Below are 12,607 nucleotides of genomic sequence, written 5' to 3'. Positions count from 1 at the left end.
AAGCATTTAGAAGATCTTGTGATTGGGATAAGAATGAAAATACATGTTTTGAGTGAATTTTGAAAGCATGCCTTGGTGATTTAGGCTAGGAACATGAAGCTTGGTTGTAGAAGGATAATGAAGATTACAGTTTTTAGCCATGATTAAGTGTCGGGATGAACTTGATCACCAAATAATTAGCCTTTATCATATCATTAAGGAGTATAGTGATTGTTTGTGAGTAAATAAAATTTCATATGCATGCATTCATAGGGATCAATAGCTGGAATCACACTTAGGCATCAACTAGAGTGCATGCCATGGGTTGTGATTGTTTGAGCTAGTTCCACTTTGAATTTTACAATTATAAAAGTATGGATATTTTTAGAATATGAAAAATATGAGATTCGTGAAGTTTGGTTGAATTCAAGGTATGTTTGCAAATAGTGAAAATTTAGGGCTTTAGTGTCAATTTTGAAAAGTTTAGGGGTATTTTTGTAAATACCCATTTTTCAAGCCTTTGCTTATGAACCTCATCCATAGTAGTACTAATTCTAATTTAGTACGAATTTGATTTTAGACGCTACGATATTCCCAAACTTAGGAAGTTTATAAGTTAGCTTCTAACTTACTCTTAGATAATTTATTTATGATTCTTGTGTAAACGCCACATTGATATTAAATGTCAATTTGAGCATAAAACATCATATGATACATCATTGAACATTTAATTACTTATTCACATGACATGTGAAATTCTCATCATTTTAGCATATTGCATATATAAATATCTTTTTCATGAAGCTTAGTATGCACATGACATGAAATACATTTTTCAAAGTATTGCATGAAAATAATTTTTGTCACAACCCCAAAGGCTAAGATGTGAAATTATCCTAGTGGAACTCCTTTATCCACTCTGAAAGAATGGAGTGGTAACCTCTGGGTTGATGAAAAACCTTCAACGAGCTTTGAATGGGTTCTTTTTAAAGAACGCCGAAGCGAAGTCGAATGTTGTAAAACCTAATGCTGGTGGGTGTATATGTTATAATGTTATGATGATGTTATGTTATATTATCAATGCATTGAGAACAATGCCTGCAGACAAAGACGTAGTGTCAACATGAGTTATGCTATGATCATAGGCAAATGCTCACAGTGCATATAGGGAACCGTGTTGCTACCCTACATATGTTAATGATGGCTTTAATAACAATGAAATATTATGATTTTTGAAAGCAATGTAGTATGAAATGTTCTCTTTGAAAATGTCATGTTTTTAAAATGAGAAAGTAAAAATGTTCTCTGAAAGAGAAAGTGCATCAAAGTTTTTTCAAAAATGTTGAGAAACCTGGATGGGAAGATTTTTGTTTTTTGCATATCATTGCATGCATCTCATTTTTATTATTAATTATGCATATATTATCTCTGTGCAAGTTGGTTGTTTAATTTATTGAGATTTCAAGTAAATCTCACCCTTGTGGACCCACTATCATTCTCCTCGGAATGATAGAAGTTGTGTCAAGACTAGTAGAGGAAGAACAAGAAAGATCGTTGGATACAGATGGTTGAGGAGGAGCCAGACCCTGACTGAAGACTAGATATAATTTTGATGCTCATAAGCATTGTCTCTTCATACTTCAGAGCATATGAAATAATTGATCTAACCATGGAACTTGGATTAAGTATTTTGTATTAAGGAAATTCTATCCTTAAGTTTGAACTTATGATGATTATTAATGCTATTGGAATGTTTTAGTTTATTCTGGCATGAGTTATAACTAATCACTCTTATTCCGCTGCAAGTATTGTATACTGCTAGTTGCATACTAGGATGCATTACATATTAACTGTCATGAATGGAGGTATGTAACCTTGTGTTGTATGTCCTGACGCTCCAAGTCTCCGTTACATCCCAAGCGGGGGTTTGGGGCATCATAAATCCCAACTCAACATTGACTTCCTTTGCCTCTATAGAAGAGTTTTGGGCTTGTTCAATATATCTTGACACAAAATTCATATCATTCTTAAATCTCAAAATCTTCTTAGGATCCAGGGACGAAATCCCAGCACTTGACTCATTGAGTTTTGTTAGAATTTTCTTGAGTCGCAAAGCCGTGACCTTAAGCAAATCTAGAGTGGATTGATGGCGAGCCTCCACAGTAAACTCATCCTCCACTATTTCACAAATCCCATCCATACCTATGGGTCTCGCGTACCTGGCACAACTTTTACTATTCTGAGTAGGGGAATGGTAGTGGAAATAACAGCAGTGAGATTTTGAGAAATCTCAGTAAGTAAATAACTAACATGTAACAGATATCGTAAGCACATGTAAACAAACTTGAAATGAATGCATGGACATGAGACTTATGCATTTGACTTTTCAAGAAAATACCGTGTACATCATAACTTTCATAACCCTTTTCTTTCATAAAACATCTTTTCTTCATTTCGTAAGTGTTCATTTAACATACTTGTGAGCTCAATTTCTTGTTCATATATCATAGCATAACTTTGAGCTCAAGGCCTTTCTTTGACTTTTAACTCATAAATGGATACTTCACGTCTCCCCTATGCACCGTGTATTTCCCACTAGTTACCGCGTCAACCATTGGCCACTTTGACCAATAAGACTACGTCTACGTCTTACTTTAAATCATTCGTATTACGACAGTTCTCTTTTCGCCTTCACCGTAGAACACCCACTAACTTTAGGTGCAACCTCGCTCCGGTATCATTTTCTTTTAGGAACCATTTGAGGTTCATCGACTGTACTTCTTCGACCTAAGGGTTACCACTCCATTTTAGACACTCCTGAGTCGACAGGGGAGTTCCACTAGGACATTTCCTCATCAGAGCCTTTGGGGCTATGATAAAACTTTTTAAAAGACTCATTTTCTTCTTGAAAGATTTTCACAATCCTAATGCATGTGACATGAACTATGAAGCTTAGAACTTCCATGGGACACATGCAATGCCAAAGCTTAATCATGACCATATAACAAACAATCATGCATATTCATGTACATTTAGCGTTACGGTTTGAAAATATTAGAACATGCGACGTTGTTCTTTCTCATAAAGTATGAGGCATTTGAACAACTAGCAAGAAACAAACATTCAAAACTTTACATGTAGTGACCAAAACATATAAACCCTAGCATGCCTGAGAATTGGTTTTAAATCATTAGAACTTCCATCACATAATGTTAATACTTCATCCATGGTCATGTCCGAGACCTATCAATCTTGAAATATACATTACACCAACTTTTCATGAAATTGGAATCTTCTAATGCGTTTTATAAAATTTTATCAATGAACATACATGTGTAGTTGAAACATACTTATGGAAAGACAAGTATTTTATAGACTTAATCCTCTAAAAGATTCGGTCATATAACATATATCCATGAACATGTTAAGAATCATGCAATCCGAACACTAAATGTGGCCTCTCATACCATTTTCATGATATAAACAACAATAAACCATTTCAACCATATATTGGATAATCATGCAAGGAACCGATTATATCATATGGAAAGGTATCATTATTTCAAGTACCAACAAGCAACCAAACAACAAACGAGTTCACATGACATATACATAAAACATCCAAATACAAGTTAGAAATTTACTTACAAAAATCCAACATACAATAAAATAAGCAAGCTGAAAATTGTAGTAACAAGGTCATAGGAATCCATTCTTTCTAAACCTTAAACCGTGCATTAGTGAGTGTTGTGCTCTCAATATATTTTCAAGAAATAATCCCCCAATGTTCAGACCTCCCTTCCTCAAGTCTGAAGCTTGCGTAAAACAAAACCCTAGTTCATAAAAACACTAAAAGTCGTGGCCTTTTTTCCTCAAAGGCAATGAAGTTGAGTCTATATCCCTTTAGAAGAAAAAAAAACCCTAATCTAGCTGAGTGTGTATGCATGGGTATGCTCATGTAAGAAACTTCATCAGACCCAAAACTATATTCTTCTTGGTCATGGGTGTGTGAGCATGTGTTCATGGTAAACTTAGTCAAGTCCGAAATGTGCTTTCTTTGGTCATGTGTGTAGTGCAAGGAAAAAGATTGTTCTTGCTTCTTACCTTGTGTGAGTCCCTTCCTAGCAAGTATCCTCTAGATTTCCTGCACATAAAAAGGTATTCGAAAGAAGTGAGTGTAATGTGGATGGTGTTTAGATGGAGAGAAATTGATGAAAGTAGAGAGAGTGTTGTGGTCGAAAGCTTCAAGCGAAATTCACCAAGTGACTAAAAAGATTAGGGTTTTCGGCTCCTCTCCCTTATATAAGCGTAAAAGACTTCTTGAACAAGCTAAACTTTCTTGAATGGATGCCAAGTGGCACACTACCCTTGAGCCTTTTCCCCTTTCCCATCATTGGATTGTGTCGGGAACACAAGGGGGCTTTTTGGACAAGTGGTGCCTCCCTCTCAAAACCGAAACCCTCCATCCCCTAACTGCCCTTCATTTTGTGTTTAGGTTCAATGAAACTCATGGCAAAAAGGTCTTTCATCTAACTAGGATCTTCCTCAATCTCCTACAAGTGTGCATGTGTGCCAAGTGACATGTGAGGAGTGTGTATGTGCATGGTGGTCGAAATTTCCATCTCCTCCCAAGAAGATCTTCTTCCACCAATATTTTTGGACAAGTGGCATGTAAGCCCTCCAAACCGAAACCCTAGTTCCTTCTTTTCCCTTCTTTAAGTGTCTAAGTCCATTGTATATATTGGCAAAAGGGTCAATTTTGAAACCCTAGTTCCTTCTTGAAGCTCTACCCATGTGCATGCTTGCCAAGTGGCAAGTGAAGTGTGTATGAGTGTAGGTGGCTGCCGAAACCCTACAACTCCCAAGGTGTTCTTTCATCTTCCCAAAGTCTTGGAGAAATATGTTTGGACAATGTGGGTGACATGCACCATTCCCTAGTTCCATCCATCTCATGAGTTTGCCACCAAGATTTCTTCTAGAAGCCTAGGCATGTGGCTCTCCATCTCCCATGTAGATTTCATCCCTTCCCAAGACAAGACATCCTCTCCTTCCCTTTTGCATGCATGACATATGGCAAAAAGAAAATCACCTTTCTCTATGGTTGCCATGCATGCCTTTTAGGCTTCCCTCAAGTTCCAACTTTTCCATAGCCTTATCATTTCCCTTCTATAAACCTCCCTCTATTAGTGACAAGTGTCACAACACCTCTTCATACAAGCAAGCCTTCTTGCATGCATGACACATGGCAAGAAGGTGGGTGATCATCTGTGGTAGGCGTGCAAGGTCAAACCCTAGACTCTCTCACCTCTCTTCTCTCAAATCAATCCAGATTCATCCAAGTCCTAGCTATAAGCTCCATTAGATGACATGTGGCGTTCAAGGAATTGGGTTGGGCGTGTACCCTAGTTCTATTGGGCTTCAAAACCCTAATTTCCCTATAGAGGCCAAAACATTCATGGACTTGGGCCTTTCTCAAGGCCTTAGATGCCTAGTACCAAACCAAATTTCTAATTGGGTTACTCCACCTCTTTTGGCCCAAGTTAACAATATTTAATAAAAAATGCATAGAAGCTTTGCAAAAATCTTGGTTGTCACACCCCCTAGGCGCCACACACCATCTCCTTGCGTCACCGCCACTGTGATCTTCTAGTGCCACTGTCGAGCGCACCACCTAATGTAGGTAAAATCCCCTCTCCATTTCCCCCTCCCTTCTTCAAGTCTCGCTAACCGGGTCTCTCGGCCAGCTGCGCCTCCTTTGCTACCATGCCTTACTGTGACCACCACTTCTTCTCTCTCAATCCATCGTCGTGTGTCCCAAGCTATCAACGTCTCTCCCCTTTGTTTCTCTCATCTCTTGTCCACAACCTTTGTGAATTCTAGCACTGTCGCAAACCACCAAACAAGAAACCCAGTTCAGCCAAGCCTCGTCGTACCCTACTCAGCCCCAACACCTCCGGCAACCCCTCCGTATCTCAGCCCCTCTGTTTTATCATCTTCCACTACTCACTGCCACAGCTCCATTTAGATCTCAGCCAAGCCTCTAGTCACTATGTGGCTCCCCAGCCCCCGCTTGGGATTGGAAGGTGACTGAGATAACGGAACATGTAACACAAGGTTACACACCCCTCGTATATGATAGATATTATGCTATGCACCTAAGTACACAAGTAGTATGCAATAGCGTAGCAACGAGAAGTTAATAAAAGTTGGCTAAACTAAGTAACGCGATAAGCAATTGCAAAGTACATGACGCCATACTAATATTATAACCCCAAACATTATCCAAACGTAAACATAAGCCATAAAGGCGTAATATCCCAAAAGCATTAAGCAAAGTTTGAAATTTCCAAAACACTGGATCTCCTCAGAAAGCAACGTAAATCCACAAAAGTTGGCCATAAATATTGTTGCCTTCTTCTTCTTTTTTTTTTCTGCAAAATACTTTAACTCATGTACTCCTCATAACCATTGTCCCATCAGGAAATAGAAACCAAAAGATCCCATGGGATTGCTGAGGCTCGAGTGATAACATGCCTAATTCCTTTACTACTGCCTTTGTGTCGGCCGAGACCTTAGAGGCTCGCTCTAAATACATAGACAACTAGTCCATATTCCACCAAAACTTCAAATTCTTAGAGGGTTGATAGATTGTAGCATCGATCTCAGTCTCGCTAATACTATGTAAGATCTCCCTGAGAAGTTTAGCCGTATGAATTAATGCATCAGCAGTGTAGTCTTGACGAGCCTGAGCAGTGTACTTGTCCTCTATCAGGGAACCATCCGGGTTCATGTTTCCTGGGTGTCTGAGGTACCTGTTACAACTTCTACCATTCCAATTGGAGAATGATAGTGGAAACTATCACAATGAGATTTTAAGAAATCTCAATAAGTAATCACACAGCATACCATAGTTAACACAAGCATACAAAATGTATATCATGGTATGCGTGCATGGACATGTACTTGACTTATGCCTTGACTAGAACTTGAATTATGCACTTGACCATTTTCAAAAGACTTATAACATAGCCTTGAGCTTTTCATAAAAACTTCATAACTTCTTCTTATTCACGTAAACTTATTTAGAACTTATCTTATCAGAATATATCACAAGACTTGCATCGAGTGATCCTTATCATATCACGAGATTTTCATCAAGTGATCCTTATCTTATGAGCTCTTATCTTATCCTTATTTAAAGGGTGGGCACAACACGGTTCCCTTTGCACCGCGTGTTCTTGCTAGTTACTGCACCATCAATGGTCCGTACATTGTGATGATTACGTCATAAATAGAAATTCATATTAACTCAACCTTATTTCGTCAGGTTACCCACTAGTGTTAGGACAATCCATTTGAGACTCGTCGATTGTTCTTCATCGACCCAGGGGTTACCACTCCATTCTTAAGCACTCCAGAGTGGACATATGAGGTCCACTAGGATATTCCCCCTAGCACTTGGGGTCGTGATAAAACTTTTTCTTTGAAAACACTTTTTGAAAACACTTCTTCCCCAAATGCATGTGACATGAGACTTAAACATGCTTACTTATACTTGATGTATGATATATGAAATGCCATGCATGAAACAACCAAGCATAACATATTCATTTCATAGCATGATAACATAAACCATGAGAGATATAAAAAAATATACATGGAACCATGGAAACTTGCTTAGGTCGAAACTCATAGGTACAAAAACATGAAGATTTATCACATAAATATGTTCCAAACTTCAAACATGTAATGTAGAAATCAAGACATAGTGAAATAAAACATAAAATCATACATTTTTGACTAAGTCCGAAACTTCCAAAGCATATTCAAAACGAAACTTCATATTACATAAACTAGCAACCTCAAACAAGTGAAAACCGAAACTCATAGGCATATTTCATGGCATTTTTATCATAAATCCGAGACATATAATTCCTTCCTTAAAGTTACTCAAGATCACACTAACATATTCAAATAAACAACCAAGAGATAACAAGCAAAGCAATCAAAATCATGGAAGAATTTACACAATCATATACGAATATTAATTATTAGTAAGTTGAGTGTCTACTTACAAAATCCTCGTAGAGGAATAATAGCAATCTGTAAATTCAAACATACTATATTAGAAAGAGCATCTAAAACCCTATCTCATGTTCTTAAGTGTGTGTGTGGATTTCTAAGGCATCACTTGGTCTTAAACCATTCAACTTCTAGGGTTTTTACGTTAAAACCCCTTTTATTTCACTCATAAGGTAAAACAAAATCTAAGGTAGGAAAGAATACATGTGATGGTCGAAACATGGAGGATGAACTCCTCCTTCACTATTCGGCCTCAAGGGTTTCTCTTGAAAACCCTAAGTTATTTCCAAGAAAATGGTAGAAAGTGTGTGTTTTATCTTTCTCAAAGTCTATTGAGATTTGAATCTCATTTTCGGATTGAGAAAAGACTTGCGTATGTGCAAGACTTAAGAGAAACTGATCCTTACCTTGCTAATCTTTGGTAGTGCCGAAATCCCTTCTCTTGCAAAGATCCTCCTTGTTTGGTTGGAAAGAAAATACAAAAAAAATGAGGGAACTTTCAAAGGAACATGGGAGAGTTGTGTGGAGAGAATGGAGGCTCATGCAAATCTGAAAAAATGGCAAGGGAAAAGCCCCCTAGGCATGAACCCTTCTCTTTATATATGAGACCCTTCACTTCCCTCCTTAGTTGCATCCAAAAACCCTTGCATGGATGACAAGTGACAAGGTTTCTTCTTCTCCCTCTCTCTATTGTCGAATTGCCTCTTTGAGTTCCCCACTTGGATTGCATTGGGAAGGGACATTCTTGGGAGGTGGAGTGTAGGACTTTTCTCCTTGGTCGAAATCTCCTTTTTCCCTTTTATGCCATTCCTTTTCTTAAACATGTAAATATCTTTTCAAGGGTAACTTGGTTAAACTATATATGTCTTTTCCTATTCCCAACAAGTAACTCTTGGCATGGAAGACAAGTGGCATTAGGCGTGTGCCATAACCCTAGCTGTCCTCTCCATTTCCTTTCCCAAGATGTTGCTTCATCTTCCAAGCATTCCTTCCGTAGGTGACCTTTCATATACCATTGGTCCAAAATGCACTAAGTGACAAGTGGCAAGTGAATGGAATGCTTAGGAGTATGCTAGTCGAAACCCTAAGGGCAAACATGTCCTTGATACAAAAGTCTCTTCACAAAATCTTCTAGAAACTTGGTGCATGCTTGACCCATGGCAAAAGCTAGCTAAATTTGAAATCTCAATGGCCTCCCTTCAGTTTCCTATACAAAACTTCTAGAAAAGCTTCATTTCACTTCCCTTTTTTTTGATAAAACGGATATAACCCTTCATTAAGAGAGGACTTACAAAGTTGACTTGAAAAACAAGCCAATTACAATCGATAGTAGCTTCCCAGTACACTTTCGTGACTGACATGGTCTTGTCTAGACGGTAAACCTCTAAAGACCTAGATGTTAGAGAAAATACTACCTCTGTCCACGATAGAGGTTACAAAGTCCCATACCCCGACTAAGCAGGGTAGGGAACACCAAACCCCACCAAGCCCCGACAATGCGGAGGGGGGACTACATCTCCATTCAGACCAAAGTCCGAAGGCACTAGATTTTTTGGATTTTTATTTACCTAGAAACAGCATTACATAAAATAAAAGAAACTACAAAAGAAAAACACTGCACAAAAATGGAAAAGCAGTGCTCAGAGGTTGTTGCGGCGCATGCAGAACACGCGCCACTCTGGGAAGAGACCGACAGTCGACCTTGGAGATCTCGGACTCACAGACTCCAGAAACGCCCCATGTGGCATTAGCAAAGGGCTCCCCAGTGGTGCGTGAAAGCCATGTGCCGAACGACGCCGAAACTTCGACTCGCGCATGTGGGCTACTCGCTACTCCGTTTGGTGCCGCATTCGGTGGTCTTGAAGATCGGCGACTGGGCAACACCATGGCAGGGCGCGTGCTGGCCTGTGGGTGACGGGAAGACCTAGATCTGCGATTCTCCCTTATTTCGCCTGAAAATACACAAAAACAAAACACTACACAGAAGAGAATGGAGGGAGGAAGGAGGAGGAGGGGGGAGGGAGGGGAAGAGAGCCGAAGCTCCCACCCCTCCAGCCGGATCTGTCTTCATTTCACTTCCCTAGACTACCCTTTCCAAGAAATCTACCTTGGAACTTAAGTTCTGGACAAAAGAACAATAGGCTAGATGTGTAAGCCCATCTTGGTGCCTTCCTAAACCCCTATTTCCTCGTTAACCTACTTTCAAAACTAGGTTCAAGGTGTAACATTCTCATGACACATGGAACTAGTAACTTAGATTTGGATCATGGGCCTAAACTAATGGACCTAAGTTTCCAAATAGGGCCGAAATTCTAAAATAAACTAGGGTCACTCTCCATTTGGACTCAAGTTACTATATCAAAGGTTCTAAGGCCTTCCAAAGTAACTAAGACTCCTAAAATGCCATGGTAACCTAGAACAAATTCTAAGGGCAAAGCTTAGACAAAACTCGAGTCATCAGATCCTCCCCTCCTTAGAAAAAGATTTTGTCCTTGAAATTGGCACAGCAACCATTAATCAAAACACTTATAAGAAGAGATACCAGACTACTACCTCTTCCACAAGCAGCCATAGACTTCACAAACAATGTTGGGGATGAGGGCATATCATCTGCCTTTACAGTCGTAGAATCTTGCAAAAAGTAAAATATACCTTCCAAATCGTAATCGAAATACGTATTGACTTGCATTTCATTCAACCTATGTCCTCGATTGGTTGTCCTTCTTCATGAAAACAAATACAATCCGCAGACGTATCCTAGGTCTCAAAAGGTACAAGCTGACTTGCGCGTTCTTCCTTTGTGCGACTTGATTCTACTTCTAGATCGAAATTACACAGATCTCTTCTTTCTACTTCCTTGAAGCTCTTCCACGGCTGCAGTTCCTCATGTGGTAATGCTCGTTGAAAGCAAAGCCTTCCTTGAACATCCGCATCCATCACATGTGTACAATGATGCTCAAACATTTCCATATGTCTTGATTGTTCTGCTAACGCCTGTTGTTTTCTTCTAAGGCACTCTCTGATATGATATTCTCTTTGTTCTCTTAAATGTGCCATTGAAGAAATAGACATACGCGGGGTCCTTCTAGTTCGTGCCATCCTCTGTTTCAAGGGTTTGGTAGGTGCACACATGATTACCATACTTAAACTAGCAAACACAAAACAGACAACTTCTCATAGAACAAAACATTCACGACGTATATATATATACATCCAAATCACACAATTCATGCATACATCAAAGGTTCTGAGATACAAACAAATGAGGATATTCGTTTCTCATCGTATCCTCTCGTTCCCAAGTTGCTTCTTCAAATTCCAAGTTGTTCCAAAGCACTTTCACTAGAGGTATCTTCCGATTCCTCAACTCTTGTTCCTTACAGTCCATGATCTGTACTAGCCATTATGTATAAGACAAGTTGGGTTGAAGCTGAATCTCGTTGGGCTCCATAACTACTGGTCGTTTTTCTCTGAAACTCTTCTTTGAAGTTGACACATGAAACACATTATGTATTCCCTACATCTCAGTTGGCAAATCCAATCAGTAAGCTACTGAACTGACTCTTTCGATTATCTCAAAGGGTCCTATGAATCGAGGACTTAACTTTCCCTTTTTACTGAAACATACGACTCCTTTCATGGGCGATACTTTGAGGTATACCCAATCTCCTACTACAAACTCCAAATTCCTCCGTCGGTTATCGGCATAGCTCTTCTGCCTGTTCTGAGCTGCTTTCATTCTTTCTTGAATCACAGTTACTTGTCTCTGAACTTCTTGTAAGTATTCGAGTCCTAGCATTTTCCTTTCACCCGCTTCATCCGAATACAATGGGGATCTGCATTTTCTTTCGTACAAAGCCTCATAGGGTGCCATCTGAATGGTAGCCTGAAAACTATTCTTGTAGGCAAATTCCACCATAGCTAGGTGACTTTCGCAATCACCGTTTAGCTCCATAACTCATGCACACAGCATATCTTCCAAGGTTTGGATTGTGCGTTCCGTTTGTCCGTCCATTTGAGGATGATAAGCACTGCTAAAATTCAAACGAGTGCCTAACATCTTTTGCAAACTCTGCCAAAATTGGGAAGTAAAACAAGTATCTTGGTTCGATACTATAGTCTTAGGTATTCTGTGCAACCGAACAATTTCCTTAACATAGATTCGAGATAGTTTCTCCATAGAGTCTGTGTTGGCTATGGGTAGAAAGTGTGTGCTCATAGTCAATTGGTCAACTATAACCCATATCGAGTTCTTTCCTGAAGATGTCCTTGGCAGATCGATTACAAAGTCCATAGACACATTATCCCATTTCTATTCTGGGATAGGCAATGACTGTAGTTTACCTGTCGATCTCTAATGTTCGGCTTTTACAATCTAACAAATGGAGCATTTTGCCACAAACTTTGCTACTTCCTTCTTAATTCCATCCAACCAAAACTAACCTTTTAAATCTCAATACATCTTCGTACTGCTAGGGTGCGATGTGTAAGGGGTGCAATGAGCCTCCCTTAGTAACTTTTCCTGAAGTTCAGCGATGTTAGGAAT

The 12,607-nt window shown here is 39.2% G+C and overlaps 1 protein-coding gene across 1 annotated transcript; it reads right to left on the bottom strand.

Annotated features, from left to right (window-relative positions):
* Window positions 1-11,602: 11,602 nt before the first annotated feature.
* Window positions 11,603-11,980, bottom strand: LOC121249406. The gene has a single exon (XM_041148115.1). It carries the CDS (start codon window positions 11,978-11,980, stop codon window positions 11,603-11,605), a length of 378 nt encoding a protein of 125 aa, XP_041004049.1.
* Between the last annotated feature and the right edge of the window lie 627 nt (window positions 11,981-12,607).

This window comes from Juglans microcarpa x Juglans regia, chromosome 2D (genome assembly GCF_004785595.1).
Source record: "Juglans microcarpa x Juglans regia isolate MS1-56 chromosome 2D, Jm3101_v1.0, whole genome shotgun sequence".
In the NCBI taxonomy this organism is placed as follows: domain Eukaryota; kingdom Viridiplantae; phylum Streptophyta; class Magnoliopsida; order Fagales; family Juglandaceae; genus Juglans; species Juglans microcarpa x Juglans regia.
Note: the sequence above shows the minus strand (reverse complement) of the source record. Positions and strands in the feature narration are given on the sequence as shown.

Excerpts from the sequence above, each read along its gene's own strand:
- LOC121249406 (XM_041148115.1), bottom strand. The coding sequence starts at position 11,980 with ATGGTGGAATTTGCCTACAAGAATAGTTTTCAGGCTACCATTCAGATG.